The following is a 22,563-nucleotide window of genomic DNA, read 5'->3' on the forward strand; positions in this document are numbered from 1 at the left end:
GCAAGTAAAAGGTCATAAAAATCGTTACTCGAAGTCCGATTAAATGGTTTAAATCGGATATATGATAACTTGTGCTCTCTTGCATTCTTTCAGTATGTATGAATTATTTATTTTATTTACATAGTATTCCGTCTCACGACATAACTTGACGAACATAATTCCTAAAATTCACTCGGTCCAAGGCAACCGTTCTCCAATTCCAGTATGTATGAATATGGTGCCGAAATCATATACTCTTATCGCTTTAGCCAGAAGTTGAAAATTTGTATGTATATTGCATCCACTTTGGTAGGTAAATGCTGTTTTTTAGAGTTTCATACGATAATTCTATAATGTATATGAAACGTTTAACAAAGTTGTTGAGAAATATACCTACAAAAATGTTTGCTGGGTATCATTACTTAAACAAAAAACAAATGAAAAGTTTTAAAGGTTGGAACATGCAAATAACATTGTATTCATTTATTTATTTTTCCAACAGCGGTGGCACAATCCCCAGTGGAGCAACATCGAGATGGACGACATTCTCGGGGTGAAGTGCAACTTCGAGACGGAATGTGCCTGGCATTGGGATGAGAACGATCCCAGTGGATTCCAGGTAGTAACGGGAGCTAACCTTACCGAATCGAACCGAACGGGAATGATGCCTGGCCCAGGATTTGATCTGCTGAACAACGCCAATGGCCACTTCCTGCATCTGCGGTTGACCTCTAATAGTACCCCACACATTCTGACTTCTCCCGTTTTCGCGGCCACCAAGGAAAATTGCTATCTGGAAATGTACACTCATCAAAGCTCGATGGGCTATGGAAGCTTGCGGATCGTAATTGAAACTGTGGGCAGCCACGAGTCCTCCTGGGTTCCGGCCGAGGTCATGGGCAATGATTTGAGACGATGGATTCAGAACAAATTTCGAATTGATCGGATCTCGAAGGATTTCAAAATCCTGTTCGAAGTCGTCCCAAATCGGTTGGGTGGAATGGCACGTGGACATGTCAGTATCGATAATCTACGCCTCGTGAGTTGTTTCCCAGATTCTCCCAGCATCAACAACTGTAGCTTCTCGCAGGTTCAGTGTACTGAGAATAAGGTGTGTTTTTGAATTTGCACTTTCTCATAAAAGATATTATAAGTAACTGTTAATTATCTCCAAAAAGGTACCAACGTGCATCAAAACTCCCAAAATTTGCGACATCACTGTGGATTGCGACGAGGAGGAAGATGAAAATCTCAACTGCGGTAAGTATCGAAGCAGCTGGACCGAATTCTGATTACACCTACGGCAGAAACAAAGCAGCAGCAAAAACAGTTGACATTTAAAAAACACCCTCTCATTCTGACATTTCTCTTCTTGGTGCTGCAGATAAAATCCCGTACGGTGGGAGGTGCGATTTCGAGAGTGGGTGGTGCGGTTGGCAAAATTATGGTAACGCCATCCTTTCCTGGGCGCGCCATTCGGGCCCAACGCCAACCGAGAAAACCGGACCGGATTGGGATCACACCCACGAGGGCCTAAATACCACCGGTGAGTACCCGCACCAGAATGGATTCCGGCGAATCGAGATTCTATTGGACCATTAAACACTTTATACATAAAGAGCATTCAAATACTTTTTGGCAACGCTGTAATTGGAGCGAGTGAATGTTTACTGCATTAATGATTCTAAATAATTTTAGGTTTAGAAAATCAAGAAATACTTTAATTAAAATTTACATAAAGAATTGCTGTATTGATATGTATGTAAGCTTGGAAAATTTAATTTTTTACTCTTCTAAAGTGAACTTATGTTTAAAGTTAAAATTTTGAATCACAGTTCACTCTCGGACAAACTTCTGCTCTCAGGTGGAAAAATTGGCTTTTTGGAGCTTAGTGAACAATGTTACCGAGCAAAAAATAAGAAATTCAACAGTATTAACTTTTTCTTAATTTAAAAAGAGATAGAAGATATCCGATTGTACTCGAAAAAAATGCAACACTTTGTTTTGTGAATAACTTTTTAATGCATCAATGTAATTTTATGAAATTTTCAGAGAAGTACCTGGCAATTTAATGTTTCTATGAGCAATTTTTTATGTGTTTTTCTATCATGTGGTTTTTGAGATAGCGTTCAATGAAGAAGTTTTTCGACTTTAATATTTGGGGAACACGTGCGCTATCTATAATTATTATTTCTGTTTCCTGAACCTTCAAAATAGCTCAAAAATTTGAATTTTAATGAAGTTATAATAATTTTAGCCGAATGTTCTTCGTTTGGCACAAAAACTACATATTTGACTTTTTATCCCACCACCACAGTTGCTTAATGGAACGATTCCAGATTCAACTTAAACACAGTATAAACTTAGTGGGACCTATTGAAGAGCTTTGCAGAGAAAACGGTCGCATTTGGAGGAAATCTCCTTTGTATTTTTAGCCATTCATCGTTAATGAAATACTGAGTGAATTGCAGTTTCCAGAGATCGTTAGCGTCAAGTACTAGAAATTATATTTTTCAATTTTTCTCCTTGTTCATCTCCGGGAAATACAGGCGAAGTCAACGAAAAGTTTCTTGTTGGAAACCTGCCAGGTGGCCGTTAAAGCGTTCGTTTTGCTGTCCGTTACGAAATTTTTCCAAATATCTCCCCACTAGCAGTCCAAATATTTTGCACACGATTTGTCCACCGTATTTTGTTTACTTTACTGATTGGCAGCTTTTCCACATTTTAGAAATGAAGTCAGGCCTATTTAGAAGTCAGATAGGCGAACCAGTCAGAAAAAATTGTCTTTTTTCTCCCTTCCTCTATTGATATTTTCGGATTGAGCTTGAAAAACCTCTCACATTCCATAACTTCATGGAATCAATCATCTTCACTTTTATTTAAACTTTAAATCACTATTGGGTCTCTTAGGACTTCTTAAACGATTTACCATACCAGATTGTCACCAAATTTTGTACACGTACAAATTACGTTATTAGGTAGCTTTACTGAATATTCCATCCATGCATTAAAAAGTTATTCACAAAACAAAGTGTTGCATTTTTTTTTCGAATATTTACACTCCTTAAATATTATGAGCTTTGCATTTTTTTAGAATTCATGTGTTATTGGTTTTGAATTTTAAAATGAATTATTTTTCAAGTATTTTTCAACGTGATTTCTAAATAGGGCTAAGTGGGGTAATTATGAACAAAATTACTTAGTTTTGTATACTATCAGCTCAAACAAGTAGCTGTTTAAGGTTCAAATTCTGGAAAGTAACCAAAAATCAATGACTGGTTCCCTTTTGCATACTAAGATTTTTTCTTATTTTTAAGTTGCAGCTTTTGGGCGTAAAACGCTTGTTTATAATTAACCCGTTTATTCATAAATACCCCCTTGTCTATGGGGTACTTCTGAACACTTTTATAATTCTTGTTATATGATGACTTTTGGTATTGGCTATATTTTTAGATTAAAACCCCCTCTAAACAGTGCATTTTAATGCAATTCGTTGATTGTGGGAGGCATCTTTTTATATAATCACCGATTCTAAAAAACTTATTAATCAATGTTTTACTCTTATTTTCAGGACTTGAAGGGTTATCGTAATTTTGACTGCAGAAAGTAAATTTTAATAATCAAGCACTGACTAGAAAACATGTGTTCATAATTACCCCGTATCTTGAAAAATATGAGAAAAAATGAACACTTCTTTGTGCGTGCGTCGGAATTTTTTTCAAAAGAAAATCATATTACACCTCATGGAGTATCAATTCCTGAACGTAAACTAAAAAAAAACGATATTTTATCTCCATTCAAATTGAAAAGGGAGTCAATTGATGAGAGACGTCTCAAAACGGTTTTCGTTTTTCAGAGACATGAATATTGTTAATAACTTTAACTACAAAATTTATATTGTTAGGTTTGCACGTTGAAATTTTTACTTATCAGTAGAATGATAGACTTTCACATTTGAACAGATTTGAGATCATTTTTTGCTTATTTTTTAATTTCTCAAGCCCTGGGATCTAAAAAGCTTCGTTTTGGTTCAAAACTCATCCATGATTCTTTGCATACTTCTTAAGTAACTTTTTTATGAGTAAATTTTAACTTTTATGTTTGTATGGGAAAATTGAATTTTTTGTTCTGAAAAATGAACATAACTTTTTATTCTTCTTCTGTCGAACCGAGCCTGGTAATGGGTTTTGTGCCAATTTATTAATTCTTAATAAATCCTTTAAAAGAAAATTTTCCGCTGAGCATCTTTGTCGAAGGCCGAAACTTCGTATCTTATTGGGCAAAAAGTTATAAGCTGTTGAATAGCATTATGGATTTAAAGTTTTCATTTTCAACTCTTATAAAGAATCATAAGAAAGTTTCATAATGGTGATGCAGAACTGAAACAGTGTTGAATTTTGAATAAATTACTGAAGATTAATTCAGATTGAAATCTAGAAATTCGGCATTTAAAGAGGATTCCATTTATGGGTTCTGATATAAATTACGCTTTTAAGTTGATAATTAATATGAAGATATTGTTATCTGCAACTTTGATTCAAAAATAGTTTTTAAATATTGAATTCGGATTTGAGCTTAGGTTTAGAGGCAGGTTTCAGACTCGGAATAGAAAATTAAAAACTCAGATTCACCTTGAAGTTAAGATTTATAATCAAGATTAAAATATGAATGTCAAAGTTTTATTAAGGACTCAAATAGCAGGAGCTCGTAGTTTGATAATTTTGATTCCGGATTCAAAATTAAAATTTTATATTAATTCAGAGTTCGTTTTGAACCACAAACCGAAAGAAAATCCAAATATAAAATAAAGTTTTGATTCATTTTGAAGATTTAATTCGAAAAATCTGGATTTCATTTAAAAAAAAATGTTCAGGAGACCCTAATTATGAAATAAATAATTAATTATAATTTTTTGTTGACGAAAGAACTTGCACATTATTTTCAAATGAAAATTCAGCTGGTAATATATTTTATTGGTTTCATTGAAATAACGAAGTTTCATACCGAAATCTTTAATTTTAATCGAGTTTTAAAGAATAGAAAATAAATCTGAATGGAACCACAAAATGGTTCAGTTTGTGTTAAAAATAATTAGCTTCTTACTTGCTAATTTAAGTAAAATCAAAAACTGCTTTTAAAAATGAAACTTTCAAATCTCTTATTTTTTTTTAAAGTTCATTAAAAAATATAACCAACTTTAATGTAAAATAATAAAATAAAAACTATTCGTGTTACTATAAGTTATGTATGCATTGTTCAAGTAAAAATGTTATAGAAAAAAATATTTTTACTATCGTCATCGTTCAATGAGAACTTAATTCCTACTTAATACCTACCAGCGAGTCCTGTAAAAATCGAATAAAATTCAAAATAAATATAAAAGTATCAAAATGATCAATAGTTGACTTCTCCCATGAAGATTTTTTCCTAGTCCAATTATCTAATCAAAATTAATTTATCGTAGAAATGTGAAATTATTTGATCCCAAAAGGTGTTTAAAAATAAGTGGCTTTAAACATGTATTGGCTCATCTATGGTGTTATTTAAACCCATCTCACTCTGATCTTGGTCATTTCATTCTACGACACTACATGACGTTCAAGAATTGAAACTTATTTTCAATTGTCAATTCCGATCGCAATTTTATAAGCCGTTTGTACTGAAACTCAAATCCTTACACAAAAACATCGTCTTGAAAATTAGTATATTCAAGAAAACAATTTCAACCTCAATTTTATTTTGTATTTCTTGTTCTTCTAAACTCCACATTCGATAGGGTTTCGAAAAATAACACAAAATTGCGACCACATTTTCCTGAGGTGCAAAGAATTTAAGCGCCAATTTTGATTATTTTTGGCACCCTAAAACTTTCGAAAGTAGGTAACAATTATTTAAAAAAATTAAACGTTTTACTAACAAAACTTTAGGAAATAACAAAAAAAAATTAAATATGTATATCAACTTTCTTCAAGACCACAATTTGTTTTTACTTCGGCGGAAAAAACAAGAGCTGTTATCTATTTGGTTAATTTTTCCTATTCTGTAATATAATAAAATTTCAAAGATTTTTTCATAAAATATGAATTATATTGAATTTAATTATTTTCATCAGCAAAAATCTAATCGTTTTGCATACTTCAACAAATCTGTTAAATTAAATCAATGCTTTTTTTATACTTTCTCAGTTAAGTCAAAAATACTTGTTTTCCAATCTTAAAAAAAATTAAGAATTTAACAATTTTAGATTATTTATCGTCATTCTGTAAAGTGTAATAAATAAATTCAGAATCAGTTTAAATTCCTAATTTTTTTATTTTTAAATTCACAAAGTTATTATTATCTCTTTTGATATAAAATAAAATGTTTTCATTTTTATCAGTTTAAATGTTATCAGCATCCATCAAGGCCGTGCGAACGGGGGGGGTTTTAGGGGTTTAACCCTCCCCATGACGATTTTTCCAAATCAATTTTTCAGTACATGATATGAAACTACTATTGTATTAGGAGAAAAACTTAGTCCGGGAAGGGGTTTTAAAATAGGTGTTAACAAAATTATTTGAAAATTTCCTCGCCTCCGGCGAAGTTTTATCCTATACCACTCTAATACCAACAGTCTGGACTCAGGGCTTTTCATTTTACGATAAAATATGATATTGACAAATTGAAACCAATTATGATAGTACATTTTTAATTGCAATTCAATTTTATGCATCGTCTTGGGTGACGATTTTGCTTGTTTATAAAATAAAGGTTTGCTTCTGTGCCAGTGAAAACATAATGCAATAAAACTTCTCTTTCAAAATCCTTGTTTGGGGTTTTAAGGTGTTTTGCCTCAAAAGTAGTTTTTCTTAAGAAGTGTATACAAGTTCAGAATTACGAACCAACTGTTTTAACTTTACAATTTATTCCTGAAATCCTAATTTAACGTCTCAACAAATTTGTATTCATGTGACAGATATTTAATACTTGAGGCTCGAGAAACCTCAACATTCACTTCGATTAATTGAAGTAATGGAAAAAAATATGCATGTTATGAATCATATTCTGCAGATTAAAAACATTCGTGAAAAAATCAATTTCAATCTCATTTTTTTTATTTATGTTTTTGTCCTTGTTTAAGGTTTTTTTAATAAAACATAAACTTAATTTGATAAATAAGTTTTTTAAATTTCGTAATATTTCTATTCAGAAATTTTCTTTTATAATGATACAATATTTATCTTTTCATTCATATTATTAATAGTTTAAATTAATATTTAAAATTTGAAAGTCTTTTTTCCAATTCCAAATTTTTAAGTTTTGAAGAAAAAAAATTTTTTTCCGATTATTCAGATTTTGTCTCAAAAAATCTTAATCTAAGAAAATTAAATTTATGATGAGCCTGCGATTCAAAAAAAAAAGTTTTAATTATTTTTATATTTTTAAATCTACTTTTTCGAATCGATCATGACTTTGAAAATCATCTATGAAAATTCGAAGACCGTGGCAACTTTTAAGCTTAATCTTGATCTGTGATGTTTTCTACTTTCAATGCTCAAAACCAAATTTGAAGTTCTTTATTTCTTACCAGTTTATTGCTCATTAAATGTCGATATAAACTTTTGAAAATGAAGGTTTTTTTTCGATATAAGTTTCAATGATGATTGGAACGAATATGATTCATTTCAAATAATTAATGTTATTATCAAAAATTTCGGAACAAATTATTTGTATTTTATTTCAATATGAGGAAGAAATCAATTAAATAAATCAACTATGACTTCAATCACTGAACTCCTTAAGAATAGAAAAATCTTTTTCCCTTCCAATCTAAAATCAATTGCACAAGGCACCAAAATTTAAATTTTTCCTATATGCAAATTTTGAATTGTTCCCGAGCGCTGATCCCAAATAAATATGCATTTTTCTATCAGCTAATGTTTCGAGATAACTTTTGAAAAAAGGTAAAAAATTATTAAATAAATTCGAAAAGACTTTCTTGAATGATGAAAAAAAAGATATCTTTTCAATTAAAATTTCTGAAAATAAAAGAAAAAGTTTTTTTTTGAATTCTTGATAAGCTGAAGAAAATTAAATAGATTCAAAATCTGGATTTATACTCATGCAGATTGTTCATTTGATCAGTTACCAAAGATAGATTTTATTTAAAACTGATCAACTTCAAATAAGATATTTGAACTTAATCTAGAGCATTTCAAATAAGATATTTGAACTTAATCTAGAGCATTTTTTTATTAGAACATTTTTTATTTAAAACCTTTTTATTTCTGGTGAAACTTGTATACTTTGTTTAAATTTTTTTGCTTTTCATTTTCAGCATTTAGTTTTAATTTTGGTGATTACGAAATTTCAATTTTGATTATAATTTCGTTTTCGAAACGCCGTATTCCTGAAATATCGTAATTTGCGCTGCCTTAAATGAATTTTTGAGCAATTTTATGTCTAATAGTAAGGAGTTTTTTTTTGAATAATTGTAAATAAATTGCCAAAAATAAATATGGATTCGAAACTTTTAATCTGTTTTTTTGTATTTATTCAATTACTATATACATTTCATTTATTGAAAATTATTTAAAAAAATCCATTTCATTTGTATTTTTTTTTTTCAAATTTGAATGATGGTTCTAAGTAGCAAGATGGTTTAGGGAATTTATTTCCTTCTTCATTGATCGTCCATGATAGTGTTATTATTGCTCACTAAATTTAAAATTCAAAACCCCCCCCCCCATGGACGAGTCCTTCTCACGGGCCTGGTATCCATGTGTTTTGAATAATTTCTCTAAAGTTTAATTAGATTATACTTTCCTTTTCGAAAATTCACATTTCAAATTTTTATTTAATATTATTTTAATCATGGTTAATTTTTGACCTGATCTGAAATTCATTTGATAATTCGGATTCAATTTGTTTTTAAAAGTGGTGTTATATTTTAGGTATCCTATTTATGTGCAGTGTATTGATTTCTTTTTTTTTTTTGGAGTAATATTAAATTTTATTTTTCATTCGATTTCTGGTGTTTCGAAAATATTGACTTAAAATTTCTTTTTCAGAATAAGGATAATCATTTTGAATATTTTTTTTTTTACAACTTGCCGGAAAAACATTGATTTGAAACTTTGATTCTTTATTTTTTTTAATCATATCAGTGAAATTAATTATGTTTTAGAGTTTGTGTGATGGTTTCATTAGCAAGAAAATAACTTTAGAAATCAGTTTCTTAATTCATTGTGCATTTTTTGTATTGTTTTTATTTCTAGCGAAATTAGAATTTAGAAAATCCCTCTCATGAACGAGTCATTCGCACGCCTAATTATCACCCACTGATCACCAAAACTAAAAAAAATCTTGAGGAAGATTTCCTCTTGAAATAAGTTTTTTTAACGTAGGCACCAAAATCCAAATTCATATATTCATATATTCATATATATATATATATACCATTACTAGCCTGAAAACAGTTCACAAAACTCTGAACTTTGATAATCTCTTTGATTTAAATAACTTCAGTGCGAAATTTTTGAATATCTTACCTACACCATTTTTACTGTAAGGACCTGGTCTGGTTCAGAGAGTTTCATTGGTTTGGTATAGAGATGTACCGAAAAAAGGCCGATAGCCGAATACCAAATATTGACCTTTTCAAATATTCGGCCAAACGAATATTCGGTCGAAATTCTGTTGAGTTTTTAATAGAGATACAAAAGCGATAGTTTCTTTCATCTTAATGCCCCTCATATTGTTGAGTCGATTATTTTCAACCAGATGTATAATACATCAGATTTTGTTTAAGTAGGGGTCTATTTGATTTTCAAAATGTCTCCATTATTGAAAGGACATCAGATGACTTGTTGTTTATAGAACGTTTATCAGCAAAGAGATTGGATTCCAGTGAAATCTGGGACAAAATATGTCGAAACAGGTGCCAAGCTATTTGAAATTGCTTATTTGATATTGAATTAAATGAATGTCGAGTTTTAGCAATATGTCATCAAAAAAGTTGCCAACGAGAACGATGATCTTTAATGTTAAGCCTACCACACTTTTTACCACACGTATCCACATGACCGGGTTTGGACGATTTCGAAAAAAATGTAAAAAAAAGATAGATCTGAACAGAATGTAGGCATTATTCTCAAACATACAAGAGGAAAAAGAAAGAAAATTACTGAAAATTATAAAGTTTTCATCTAATCATAGCAGCAGTGAAAAAATCGTATCTAAGGATTAAACAAAAATTTATGTTCTTTTTTTTAACTTACTTCAAAAAATTTTTTATTTGATTTAGCAAATAATTTGAATAAAAACCCGGGAAAAATCCGGAAAGTTTCAAACAATATCTGGCCATCCCGGTCTTATTTGACTTTTCTTAAATTCTTTATTCGATTTATGGACAAGCCTGTATGTATCAAGTATAAAGCTATCTACAGTGAATTAAAAACGGTTACACCTAAGATGTTTTGCTGCAACCATTAGTTTTTTTTATGAGCAGCTTTTTCAATATTACTTTTGGATATTTTATAATTTATCCAACATCAGTTGAAAATTTGACTAGTCTGTTATTATACGAATTAAAAAATAATAATATTAAGGCTAATATTAAGGTCTTATATAAATTTTTGGCGGTATTCGGCGCCGAATATTCGGTTCATCTCTAGTTTGGTATGAATAATTTATTTCAACATGTTTATCGTTTTTTAAACCCTTAGGATACTACATGTTCGTCAACATGAACCAGCACGCAAACGACAGCGAAAAGAAGACCCTGGTAGGGCTGGCCAGCAATGCCATCATGAACAGCGTCATCTTCAATCCGCCACCGTTGGTGCACACCAACGCATCCTCTCCGTATCGCAACTCCTGTGTGGTATGAATCACTTTTTAAAGTTTAGTTGTTGAATGGAAAATTTTAAACATTGCTTTACGTTATAGGTACGCTTCTACGTCCACCAGTACGGATTGAATGCGGGAAGCATCAATTTGTCCAGTGTGGAGATAAAGGAGAAAGAGAATGTTACAACAACGCTCTGGTGGAGCTCCAAGAATCAAGGCGATGAGTGGGTTCGCGTGGATATTGTCCTACCCAATATTACAACTAAGTACGTATTGCAGGGATACTTCTTCTAGATTTTAGAGACCAATGGTTTTTTTTGTTCTGCAGATACTATCTACAATTCGAGGCACGGATGGGCATGCGCATCTTCTCGGACGTGGCCGTCGATGACTTTTCACTGAGCCCCGAATGCTTCGGCCTTAACATACCGGCCGAGCATCTACAAGGGTACAACTACTGGGATCCGAGGATTGGCGATGTCAAACAGCCCCACAAGGACTTTGTCGGGAAGTCATGTAAGTTGTACTTACTGGTTTTGTTTTGAGGTATAAAGTCGTAAAACTTTCTCTTTGCGCAGTTATTGAACTTAACACTTGTGGGGCTAAAGGAATGCAAGGCCCGACTCCGGCTGACTGTTTGGTTTCGTACAACAATACTGAAGCGTATAATGCTATTCACGTGATTGACAGTCACCCGTTCAAGGGTATCCAGGCTTGGAGGGTTCCGAACGAGGGATACTACACGTAAGTGATTTTTTTTGGAGTTAAGAGGTCAAATTATAACAATTTGTTAACTACTGCTGACAGGATCATAGCAAAAGGCGCTGGCGGAGGCCTGGGATCCGGAGGCGTTGGGTCTTCGCGAGGTGCCATGGTACTCAGCGTGCTGGAGCTGCACAAGGATGAGGAAATCTACATACTGGTTGGGCAAAGTGGAGAGCATGCCTGCATCAAATCGATGGGATACCGGGATGAGACGTGTGAAATCAAAAACAAGCAATACACGAAGGAGTTGTACACCTCCAAGACACACGAGGTCAAGAATACGGTCATCGAAGATGGGGCTGGGGGAGGAGGTGGTGGAACCTACGTCTTTTTGGTAAGTGGTATTTGAGATTACAATTTCCAGGTCAATTGGATAACACTCTGATTTTTTTGTTGCAGCTCAACTCGGCTAACACTGCGGTTCCTCTGCTGGTTGCCGGCGGTGGTGGAGGCCTGGGGGTTGGACGCTATCTTGACGAAGACGTTCAGCATGGAAAGAAATTCATCCCGGGTAAGAAGGACGTATCGGGTTACGCTCATTCTGACTCAACTCGTCACGCCGGCGCTGGAGGAGGTTGGCGTGCTCAAGTCGACATGGCTCTGGATCCAAAGTTTGGAGCATCTCTTCTGGAAGGTGGACGTGGTGGTTTACCGTGCTACCTGCCTCGAGGAACCCACGGTCAAGGTGGGTTTGGAGGAGGTGGAGGAGCTTGCGATACCGGAGGTGGTGGAGGAGGTTTTTCGGGCGGTGATACCATGATCAACTCAACAAATGGCCAAGGAGGAAGTTCGTTCCTCGCTTCTAAGCGAAACGTCCCGGAACTATCCATGGAACATTCGGGAGCTAACAGTGGACATGGAGCCGTCCTCATTATTCCGGCTATCACCGGATGTGGATGTGACTATCGTTGCGTAGCTTTGGACGAGTATCGATCTACCGTAGGATGTATCTGCCCTGATGGATGGACTTTGAAACCTGACAACTACACTGCGTGTGAATGTAAATAATTGAGTCTGTTTTGTTTATAACGTACGATTAACCCTTTTTTTCCAATTGCAGTGCAAAATGAAACACTAGATATGAGACTACTCGTCATGCTCTTTGTAGGTCTTGCCGTAGTTTTATGTGCAGTCCTAGGTATTCTAATATTCGTATTATGTGAGTTTTCCGTAAATTGATTACAATTAATACCAAGACTAATGAACCCTATTTCCCCCAGATAATCGATATCAACGCAAACGTCAAGCGGCTTTGCGTCACAAAATGTTGCTGGAGCAAGATCTACAGTTGAGTCGGCTACGCAGCACCACAGACGATTCTGGTCTTACCAACTTTAATCCTAACTACGGTTGTGATGGCATTCTGAACGGGAACGTCGACGTCAAGAGCCTACCCCAGGTGGCCCGCGAAAGCTTGCGCTTGGTCAAGTACGTATCCTTAGCTCACACTCTACTCTAAGCTATGACTCTAACATATATGCTATTAAATTGCAGGGCCCTTGGACAGGGAGCATTTGGTGAAGTCTACCAAGGTCTGTACCGACATCGAGATGGAGATGCTGTGGAGATGCCGGTGGCTGTAAAAACTCTACCGGAGATGTCCACCGGACAGGCCGAATCGGACTTCCTCATGGAAGCAGCTATAATGGCCAAATTTAACCATCCCAACATAGTTCACCTGATAGGTGTCTGCTTCGATCGCCATCCAAGGTATTTCACTTGTTAAGTCAACATGATTGTGACCAGTACTACAATACTATTTCTATTTCAGATTCATTGTCCTTGAACTGCTTGCCGGAGGTGATTTGAAGAACTTCCTTCGTGAAGGTCGTAACAAACCTGTAAGTATTCCAAAAACTTCAAATCGCAAACCTGCTGACAACACTTCACCCTTTCAACAGGAACGTCCATCACCGCTCACGATGAAGGATTTGATATTCTGTGCCCTGGACGTGGCCAAAGGTTGTCGGTACATGGAGAGCAAGCGTTTCATCCATCGGGACATTGCCGCCCGGAACTGTTTGCTGAGCAGTAAGGGTCCGGGTCGGGTGGTTAAGATTGCCGATTTTGGTATGGCTCGGGACATCTACCGGTCCGACTACTACCGCAAGGGTGGCAAAGCGATGCTCCCCATCAAGTGGATGCCTCCGGAGGCTTTCCTGGATGGCATCTTCACCTCAAAGACTGATGTATGGTCATTCGGCGTACTGCTCTGGGAGGTATTCAGCCTAGGTCTGATGCCCTACACCGGATTACCGAATCGCGATGTGATGCAGCTGGTAACGGGAGGTGGCCGCCTAGACGCTCCTCCCGGTTGTCCGAACGCTATCTATCGCATCATGGCCGACTGCTGGAATCCTACTCCGGAAGAGCGGCCTACCTTCTCGAATCTGTTGGAACGACTGACGACCTGTACTCAGGATCCGGAGGTAATGAACGCTCCGCTGCCAAGCTTTTTCCGGCCACCGTCCAACGAGCGAGACACCACTATTATGCGCCCGCCTGGAAACGATGATTTCTGCCTGCAGGTACCGAACTCGTCCGACTATCTCATACCGCTGCCGGGTCCTCGCTCGGTAGCCGAACGGTTACTCAGTGAAGCCACCGGGGTCACCATTCCGGATACGCTGGTCACCTGCACGCCACCAAAGACTGCAAGTCCCCGGATATTGAACGGACCTCAGCAACCGCAGGAAGGCAAATGCTGGGAAACGTCCTTCATTCGGGAACATCCGGTTGTGGTTTCGACGGGAGCTCCGTTGCCACCTATGCAGGATCCCACTATGTTGGTAAACGAAAATGGCCCGATCGAGCAACCGGGATGTCCAGTGGTAAGTTGACATTTTTTTTCTAGCACTGGAAAATACTTCAATTTTTACACTTTTTCTTGACGAATTTTTTACTCATAATAATTAACTCAGTGAAATCCCGGTAAGTGGAAAGATATACATCTTTCTTTCTGCTGAATCTGTGGATTTGATGAGACGTTAATCAATTCAGTTTTCGGAAGTATTTCTTCAATGCTTACACGTTCAGCATTCGTCTCTTGAGATATCTCACAAATGTAAAATGTGACACTTACTGAACCTAGGGCTTTTCAATTGAAAGAACTGTTTCCGGAAGCCTGTTTCCGGAGGCTCTTCCTTTTCAAAACAAGCACAGAAAATTGAGCCTAATTTGGACCTTAGTTTTTTTTATTTGTCCTCTACTTTGAAAACCCGGACATGTCCGAAAAATCCGAGTAATCTGGAATGCATACCCTACAATAGATAATTCATCCCTGTCTCTTATTTATCTATCTATATATATAAAAATGAATTTCTGTCTGTCTGTCTGTCTGTCTGTCTGTCTGTCTGTCTGTCTGTCTGTCTGTTCCCTATAGACTCGGAAACTACTGAACCGATTTGCGTGAAACTTGACAGGTGGGGGTATTGGAGGCAGGGGAAGGTTCCTATTGTAGTTTGAGACCCCTCCCTTTATCGTGAAGGGGGGGGAGGGGCCTCCCAAATAAAAGACCATTTTTTGCATAACTCGAGAACCAATCAAGTAAATGGTATCAAAATTGGCATGGGGTGGTATTTGAGTACGAAGAATATTTCAATGAATATTAGGTACCCCTTCCTCCTCTCAGTGGGGTGATAGGAAGGGGGGAGGGGGGCTACCTTACAATTTTTAATATAACTCGAAAACTAATCAAGATATTGGAACCAAATTTGGCACGGGAAGGTATTGGGATACGAAAAATATTTCAATCATTATTTGAGACCCCTCCCTTTTTCCTGTATAAAGGGGGAGGGGCCTCTTTCATATTTTTTTACATAACTCAAAAACTAATAGAGAAAATGGAACCGAATTTGGCATGGTAGGGTAGTTGGATACGAAAAATATTTCTATGATTATTTGAGACCCCTCCCTCTTTCCAGTAGGGAGAAATAAACAAGGGAGGGGCCTCTTTTATAATTTTTTAAAAACTCAAAAACTAATTAAGCAAATGGAACCAAATTTGGCATGGGCGGGTATTTGGGAACGTGACATGCTCTAATGGTTGTTTGAGAACTCTTCTTTCTTCCAGTGGGGAGAAAGGAAAGAGGGAGGGGAGTTTCATACAATTTTTACATCATAACTAAAAAACTACAACAGCAAATGGAACCAAATTTGGCATGGAATCATATTTGGGTACGAGATGTGCTTCTATGAATATTTGGTATTTCTCACTCCTTCAAAGAGGTGGATGAAAAGGGGGAGGAAAGGTCTGCCTAACAATTTTCAGTATAACTGGAGAGTTGATCGAGCACATTTAACCATATTTTTATATGAGGGTATTTGGATTCGAGAAATGTTTCTGCCATAAATTGAAGCCCCACCTTTTTTCAACGGAAAGATATTAAAAGGGAAGGGGGAGCTTCCATGTAATTTTTTTGCATAACTCGAGAATTTATCGGGCAAATGAAACCAAATTTGGCATCAAAAGTATTTGAGTACGAAAAATACATTTTGTATGTGCAACAATTCCTTTCTTGCAGTAAGATGATAGAATTGGGAATATAGGAAGGGAAGAGGAGGCTTACATTTAACTCTTTTTTTTACAAAATCTGAGAAATGGACAAAATTTAACATGAAAAATCATTTTGGTATGATTCTATGATTATCTGACACACAATCCTCCTTTCAGTGAGTAGGTACATAGGAGGAGGGAGGTGAGCCCAATACAATTGTGTTAGCATATGTTTTAATTTATGCTAACGAAGCCAACAAATCTAAACAAATATGACATGGAAAGGTACTTGATTACGAGATATCTTTCTACGATTGTTATAGATCCATACGCTTTACAGTGTAGAAAGGGGAAGAAAAGAGGAGGGTCCATATTAATTTTTGTTGTAAAGTTTTAAAAATTATCAACCAATGGAACTATATTTATATAAGAGGATTTTTGGGAACGAAAAAAATGGGTATGATAATTAAAAATCACGACCTGAATTCAGCAGGGAGTGAAGGTAAGGACAGGGGAGGGGCTCTCTTATCAGTTTTTCAGCATAAATCCAGAACATATCAAGAAAAAACAACCATATTTTATAAGTTAGATGGTTTGCGATTAATTTGAGACCGTCTAGACAGCTTCAAATTATCAGATCTTTAAAACATATTTATAGAGCGAGATTTTGAATATTCGTTTAAGTTATCTTTGTGTTGAAATTCGAAACTCCAGCTGCAGCTCTCATTTTATAGCGATTGCTTATAAATTATGTTATAATTTGATTTAAAATAATGCCAATAAAATAATTAAAATTTGAATAATTTCTGAAAATATCATTTGATTTTGAAAGGTGTAGCAAAGCACACCGGGTCAGCTAGTCTATATATAAAAATGAATTTCTGTCTGTCTGTCTGTCTGTCTGTCTGTCTGTCTTTCTGTCTGTTCCCTATAGACTCAGAAACTACTGAACCGATTTACGAGAAACTTGGTAGGTGGGGGTATTGGAGGCCGGGGAAGGTTCCTATTATGGTTTGGGACCCCTCCCCCTAACAGGAAGGGGGGGAGGGGCTCAGAAACAAAAGACCATTTTTTAAATAACTCGAGAACCAATCAACCAAATGGTATCAAAATTGACATGGGGTGGTATTTGGGAACGTGGAATATTTCAATGAATATTAGGTACCCCTCCCTTCTCTCAGTGGGGTGATAGAAAGGAGGGAGGGGGGCTACCTTACAATTTTTAATATAACTCGAAAACAAATCAAGATATTGGAACCAAATTTGGCATGGAAAGGTATTTTGATACGAAAAATATTTCAATGATTATTTGAGACCCCTCCCTCTTTGCAGTTGAAAGGGGGGGGCCCCTTTCATATTTTTTACATAACTCAAAAACTAATAAAGCACATGGAACCAAATTTGGCATGGGAAAGTATTTGGAAACGAAAAATATTTCAATGATTATTTGAGACCCCTTCCTTTTTCCAGTAGGGAGATATAAAAGAGGAGGGGCCTTCCTTTTAATTTTTTACATAACTCAAAAACTAATCCAGCAAATAAAACCCATATTTGACATGGATATATGTTCTAATAATTGTTTGAGATCCCATCCTTCTTCCAGCGGAGAGAAAGGAAAGAGGGAGGGAAGTTTCATACAATTTTATTGCATAACTCAAGAACTACAACAGCAAATGGAATCAAATTTGTCGTTTTTTAGCATAAATCCAGAACATATCAAGCAAAAACAACCATATTTTATCAGTTGAATTCTTTGCGTACGATTAATTTGAGACCCTCCTTTTTTAGGGCTTTGCTTAAAGAAACAGATTAAAATTATCAGATCTTTAACACTAATTTATAGGTCAAGATTCAGAATATTAGTTTAAGTTTTTTTTTGTGTTGCAATCCGAAACTCCAGCTGCAGCTCTCATTTTATAGCGGTTGCTTATGAATTATGTTATAATTTGATTTAAAATAATGCCAACAAAACAATAAAAATTTTAAAAAATTATGAAAATATCATTCGATTTTGTAAGGTGTAGCAAAGCACGCCGGGTCAGCTAGTTGAATATAGAAAATAGTTCAGGAGTTTCCAGAAAATTAAGCATTATGTTCCGATGAGGAAGCATTTTCTCCTCATTTGAAAAAAAAATGTAAAAGCTTTTACGGAGGATAGATTAACTTTTTCTTAAATTTGTCAAAATAAAAAAAAATACAAAATTTATCAGTTTGTAAAGAAAATTTGACGAAATAAAATTAATAAAACCTGGCAATGTGGTATGCTCACTTCATAAGCAGAAGTATGAGAACGAATAATGCAAGTTAATGTTAGATTTCTGATCATAATGAATTTAACGTTGTTTTATACACTCTTCACCCTTTTTAATTAAAAAAACATCAAGGGTAACTGTAGTTGATGTATCCGGCCCTGACCTCAATGTTAGGTTAATGTTTACATCCTCTCATCAAATTTGATCACATTTCGAAGTTGTGAGTGATCAAGTTTTTTTTTTTTTTTACTTTAATTGGTTTTTACTGTATGGTGGGAGAACGCTTGCAACTTGCAACAATTCTTCGATTAGAAAATTGCTTTTTTTCACTTTCACCAACTGATATTATCACTTTTTAAATGTCCCTTTTATGCACGGTGGGATCATTCTATTCCTGTGATTAGGAAATAATATCAAGGGTTCTTTTGTTCATCTTTCCATGTCCACAGATCTACCTCCTTAATCTGTCGATAATCATCAGCTTTATACAGTTTATACTAGAGATGAACCGAATAGTGGTATTCGGCGAACGGCCGAATACCGAATATTGACCTTTTCAACTATTCGGCCAAAAGAATATTCGGCCGAATATTCGGTCGAATATTTTATTGAGTTTTCAGTGAAAACCCCTTAAGCGATTATTTCAATGGTTTCTATTTCTTCCATATTAATGCCCCTGATATTTTTAGTCGATTTTTTTCAACCAGATGATATTATCGGATGATGTTTTACAAGATATTTTTTAAGTAGGGGTCTTTCTGATTTTTAAAATGTTGCCTATAACTGATAAGACATCAGATGACTAGTTGCTTCTAGGGCGTTTATCATCAAATTTCTTCACTGATATTGAATTAGATGAAGGTCGAATTTGAGCAAGATGTCTTTAAAATAGTTGTTGAAAATATGGATAATTTAAAACATTAAGCAAACCATACTTTCAGCTATACGTATCCAGACGGTCAGGTATTCAGAACGATTTTTGAAAAAAATAAAAAAAAAGCAAAATTTATGTATATTTTGAAATTTTTGAAAATTGAACAAAAATCTTAAAAAATTTAAAGAGGAATTTGAGTTTTTTATTCGATTTAGCCTATAATCTGAATAAACCCGAGCAAAACTCGGGAAGTATTAAACAATATCTGGATATTCCGTCCAGTTTGACTTATCTAGATTCTTTACTGGTTTTATGGGCAAGTCCGAATATATCCAGAAAATCTGGAATAAACCATAACCAAAGTATAAAGCGATACCGTTCAGCATCCTTCTGTACGATCTACAGTGAAAGATACGCGGATACACCTTAGATTTTTTGCTGAAACCATAAGTGTTTAATGATTGTGTAGCTTTTACAACATAACATTAGGATATTTTATAAATTACCAATAAATATTTGAAAAATTTATAAGTCTGTAGAAGATATTCGGCCTATTCGGCCTATTCGGCCGAATACTTAGCTCAACTATTCGGCTTAACGGTTTTTCGGCGATATTCGGCGCCGAATATTCGGCCGACCGAATATTCGGTACATCTCTAGTTTATACCTACAATGATCGCATCGTTCCTGGTATGATTTGAACGCCTCTTTCTGTTTTTTTGATAAAAAATAAAGTTCCGTTTTTGCCATTGAAAATCGTCATCTAATTCAAAGAGCATCTACTTCAAAGCTTGTATTCTCCTCTCTCCCTCAAGGTAAATTCGCAACGCCTTCATTTTTAGTACTTACTAGTTGCCCGGTGTACTTCCAGAAATTAATGAAATTTTGGAGAACTTTTAATATCTTGATTTATTTGTTCATCATTCTAAATAAGTTTGAACATCATTCAGATGTAACCACTTTAAAATGAGTACTGCAATTTGAGTTTACGAAAATGTTTTTTTCTAGTTTTCTCAAATGATTTTTCTTTAACATTCTCTAAACCTGATCTAAAATTTATTTTCAATCGTTGTTGTTTTAAATTTCGTGAACTATGCACAAAAACTCCCTCAAGTCTCCCTTTTTAAAGAAAGGTCCTAAATCATTAAAGTTATATTTTACGTATCCTTTTTTGCTCTCTTGTTAAATATTGTTCCTAGATAAATTCTCGTGCTATTACATACATACATTACATACATACATACATTCTCGTGCTATTACATACATACATACATGGACCCAGAGTAGCAAACTGGAGGGACGCGGTGGCTCGCCGTGCCTTGGAATACAATCCGTAAACCGGGATTTACCACCTGTGGTTACCAACTAAAAAAAAAAATACATACATACATACATTACACCTCGTATGAGTGCCCACTTGCTCTCCATCTCCTGGAAGAAGAGAGGGGTCTCTATAGCCAGTTTGCTTTCACTTTCTTAATTAGTTTCTGAGCTATACAACAAAATTTGTGTGATTTGTTCTTGAGCTACACAACAAATATTTTTAGTAAATCTTCCCACCATAGGCCTCAAAAAATTACAAATTTGATTTCATTTTTCTCATGAGAGCTCGAGATATGACAAAAAATGGATGGGAGTCCTCTACACACTGTTTCTTCTTCCCACTGAAAAAGAGAAGAAGGGTCTTGAATAAAAAAAAAACACTCCAACTCGGAATACATTCGCATGCTAAATATGCGTTTATTTACTAGACTAGTTCTCGAGTTATGCAAAAATTGTAAGGGAGTCGCTCTCCCCACTTTGTATGTTCCGACTGATTGTATCCCATTTACCCGAAAACCATTGCCCAGAATGATTTTTTCCCAGAATGACAAATACCCGAAAGCAAACCCCAGAATGAACCATTTCCCAGAAAAAAATTCCCCAGAATGCAACATTTACCAGAATTTTTTTTCCCAGAATGGAGCATTTCCCAGATTTTTTTCCCCAGAATGGCATAAGAAAAATCTTTTCGTGTTTACAGACAATAATATGGTGCGGGACAAACGGTCTCGTACGGCAAGATGTTTTCTCATAACACGCTCTTGGCTGATTTTCAACACTTTTCGTGCACCTTTCCTTTTCTAATCTATCCGTCTATAATTTTCATTACTTTCATTTGATATTCTTCCTTTTATAATGTATACTTCACCGAAATGCCATTATTCTTTTAATTAAAAATCAAAAACTCTTTTCGTTCTCAAATACCCTTCTTTTCCTAATTTGGTTTCAATTGATAATTGTTCAAGTCACTCAAATCAAAACATATGGAAGCCCTTCCGACTTCTTATCCTCCCACTGAAAAATGGGAGGAATCTTAAATTGTTGCTCAATTTGCTAGATAAGTTCTCAAGTTAATTAAAAAATTGGCTAAGAGACCTTCTCTTCTCTTCCTATTTCCTCACTGGAATGACACTGGTTCGACCCATCCGTAGCTGGTTGTGGGTAGCAAGGTGACTTCTTCGTCACTTACTACAAACAACCTGCTGGTGCTGGGCATAGAATCACACAAGTAGTTTAAAGATGTCGATAACAGAAAGCTCTTAGCTCACATTTTTACCATCTATTCATTTCTTCTACCCAAAGCGCTCTAGCTTTGAACTTTCCACCTTTCAGTTTTCATTTCTGTCTTAATTACTCTATAATTAGAATTATAATTTGCCGATATGCCATAAACTTAAATAAAAATAGAAACATTATTCGTACCCAAATACACTGCCAAGCACATTTTGGTTCCATTTACATAATCAGTTCTCAAATTCGGGCCGTCGCTTACCAAGATAGGTAGATGAAAAGGAATAGCATTGCGCTTAATTTAACCTCAATCGACAGAGCCGTGTAAACGCAGGGTCAAAATAGTTATCAAATTTCGAAAGATATTTATGGCATTTCAAACAAAAATAACAATTTATGCAAAATTGAGAGGTCTTCTTGTTCAAATAACTAATCAGTCGCATTTGTTGAAATAACTTGTGTGGCAATCTGTAAAATTTATGTTCAAAAACTTTCAATACCGTCAAACGGGGCATCATGCAACAGCGGGGTTCGATGCAACATTTATATAACACTACATTGAATCAATTTTTAATTTAATGTATTGTAATAAGTTATCTTTTAATGATAACAAAATGATGATGACATAATTTCTCGCATCTTTAGCTAGTTGTCTTAAGTTTTTTATTTTTATGTAAAATTTGAAAAATCGAGCAATAAATGTACAAATTTTAACATTTTTTGATGCCGAAAAAAACTTTACCCAGTATGACGGATCGGCTTGATAAAATTACCTACAAACTTTTTACAGGTTTCCTCATGTTATACCAACATTG

General features: G+C 35.0%; 1 protein-coding gene across 3 annotated transcripts in view; it reads left to right on the forward strand.

Moving 5' to 3' along the window:
- Nucleotides 1-22,563, forward strand: part of LOC129746121 (tyrosine-protein kinase receptor) — a 90,379-nt gene that overhangs the window by 62,544 nt on the left and 5,272 nt on the right. For all 3 annotated transcript variants that reach the window (XM_055739608.1, XM_055739607.1, XM_055739606.1), the window contains 14 exons: nt 482-1,090; nt 1,158-1,239; nt 1,364-1,525; nt 10,686-10,843; nt 10,909-11,075; nt 11,138-11,325; nt 11,388-11,553; nt 11,617-11,908; nt 11,974-12,574; nt 12,635-12,733; nt 12,795-13,002; nt 13,069-13,284; nt 13,346-13,415; nt 13,476-14,405. In XM_055739608.1, the coding sequence (XP_055595583.1) occupies nt 482-1,090; nt 1,158-1,239; nt 1,364-1,525; nt 10,686-10,843; nt 10,909-11,075; nt 11,138-11,325; nt 11,388-11,553; nt 11,617-11,908; nt 11,974-12,574; nt 12,635-12,733; nt 12,795-13,002; nt 13,069-13,284; nt 13,346-13,415; nt 13,476-14,405 (3,948 nt within the window). The remainder of the gene's footprint in view (nt 1-481; nt 1,091-1,157; nt 1,240-1,363; nt 1,526-10,685; nt 10,844-10,908; nt 11,076-11,137; nt 11,326-11,387; nt 11,554-11,616; nt 11,909-11,973; nt 12,575-12,634; nt 12,734-12,794; nt 13,003-13,068; nt 13,285-13,345; nt 13,416-13,475; nt 14,406-22,563) is intronic.

The sequence above is a fragment of the Uranotaenia lowii genome, chromosome 2 (genome assembly GCF_029784155.1).
Source record: "Uranotaenia lowii strain MFRU-FL chromosome 2, ASM2978415v1, whole genome shotgun sequence".
NCBI classification, from domain to species: Eukaryota; Metazoa; Arthropoda; class Insecta; order Diptera; family Culicidae; genus Uranotaenia; species Uranotaenia lowii.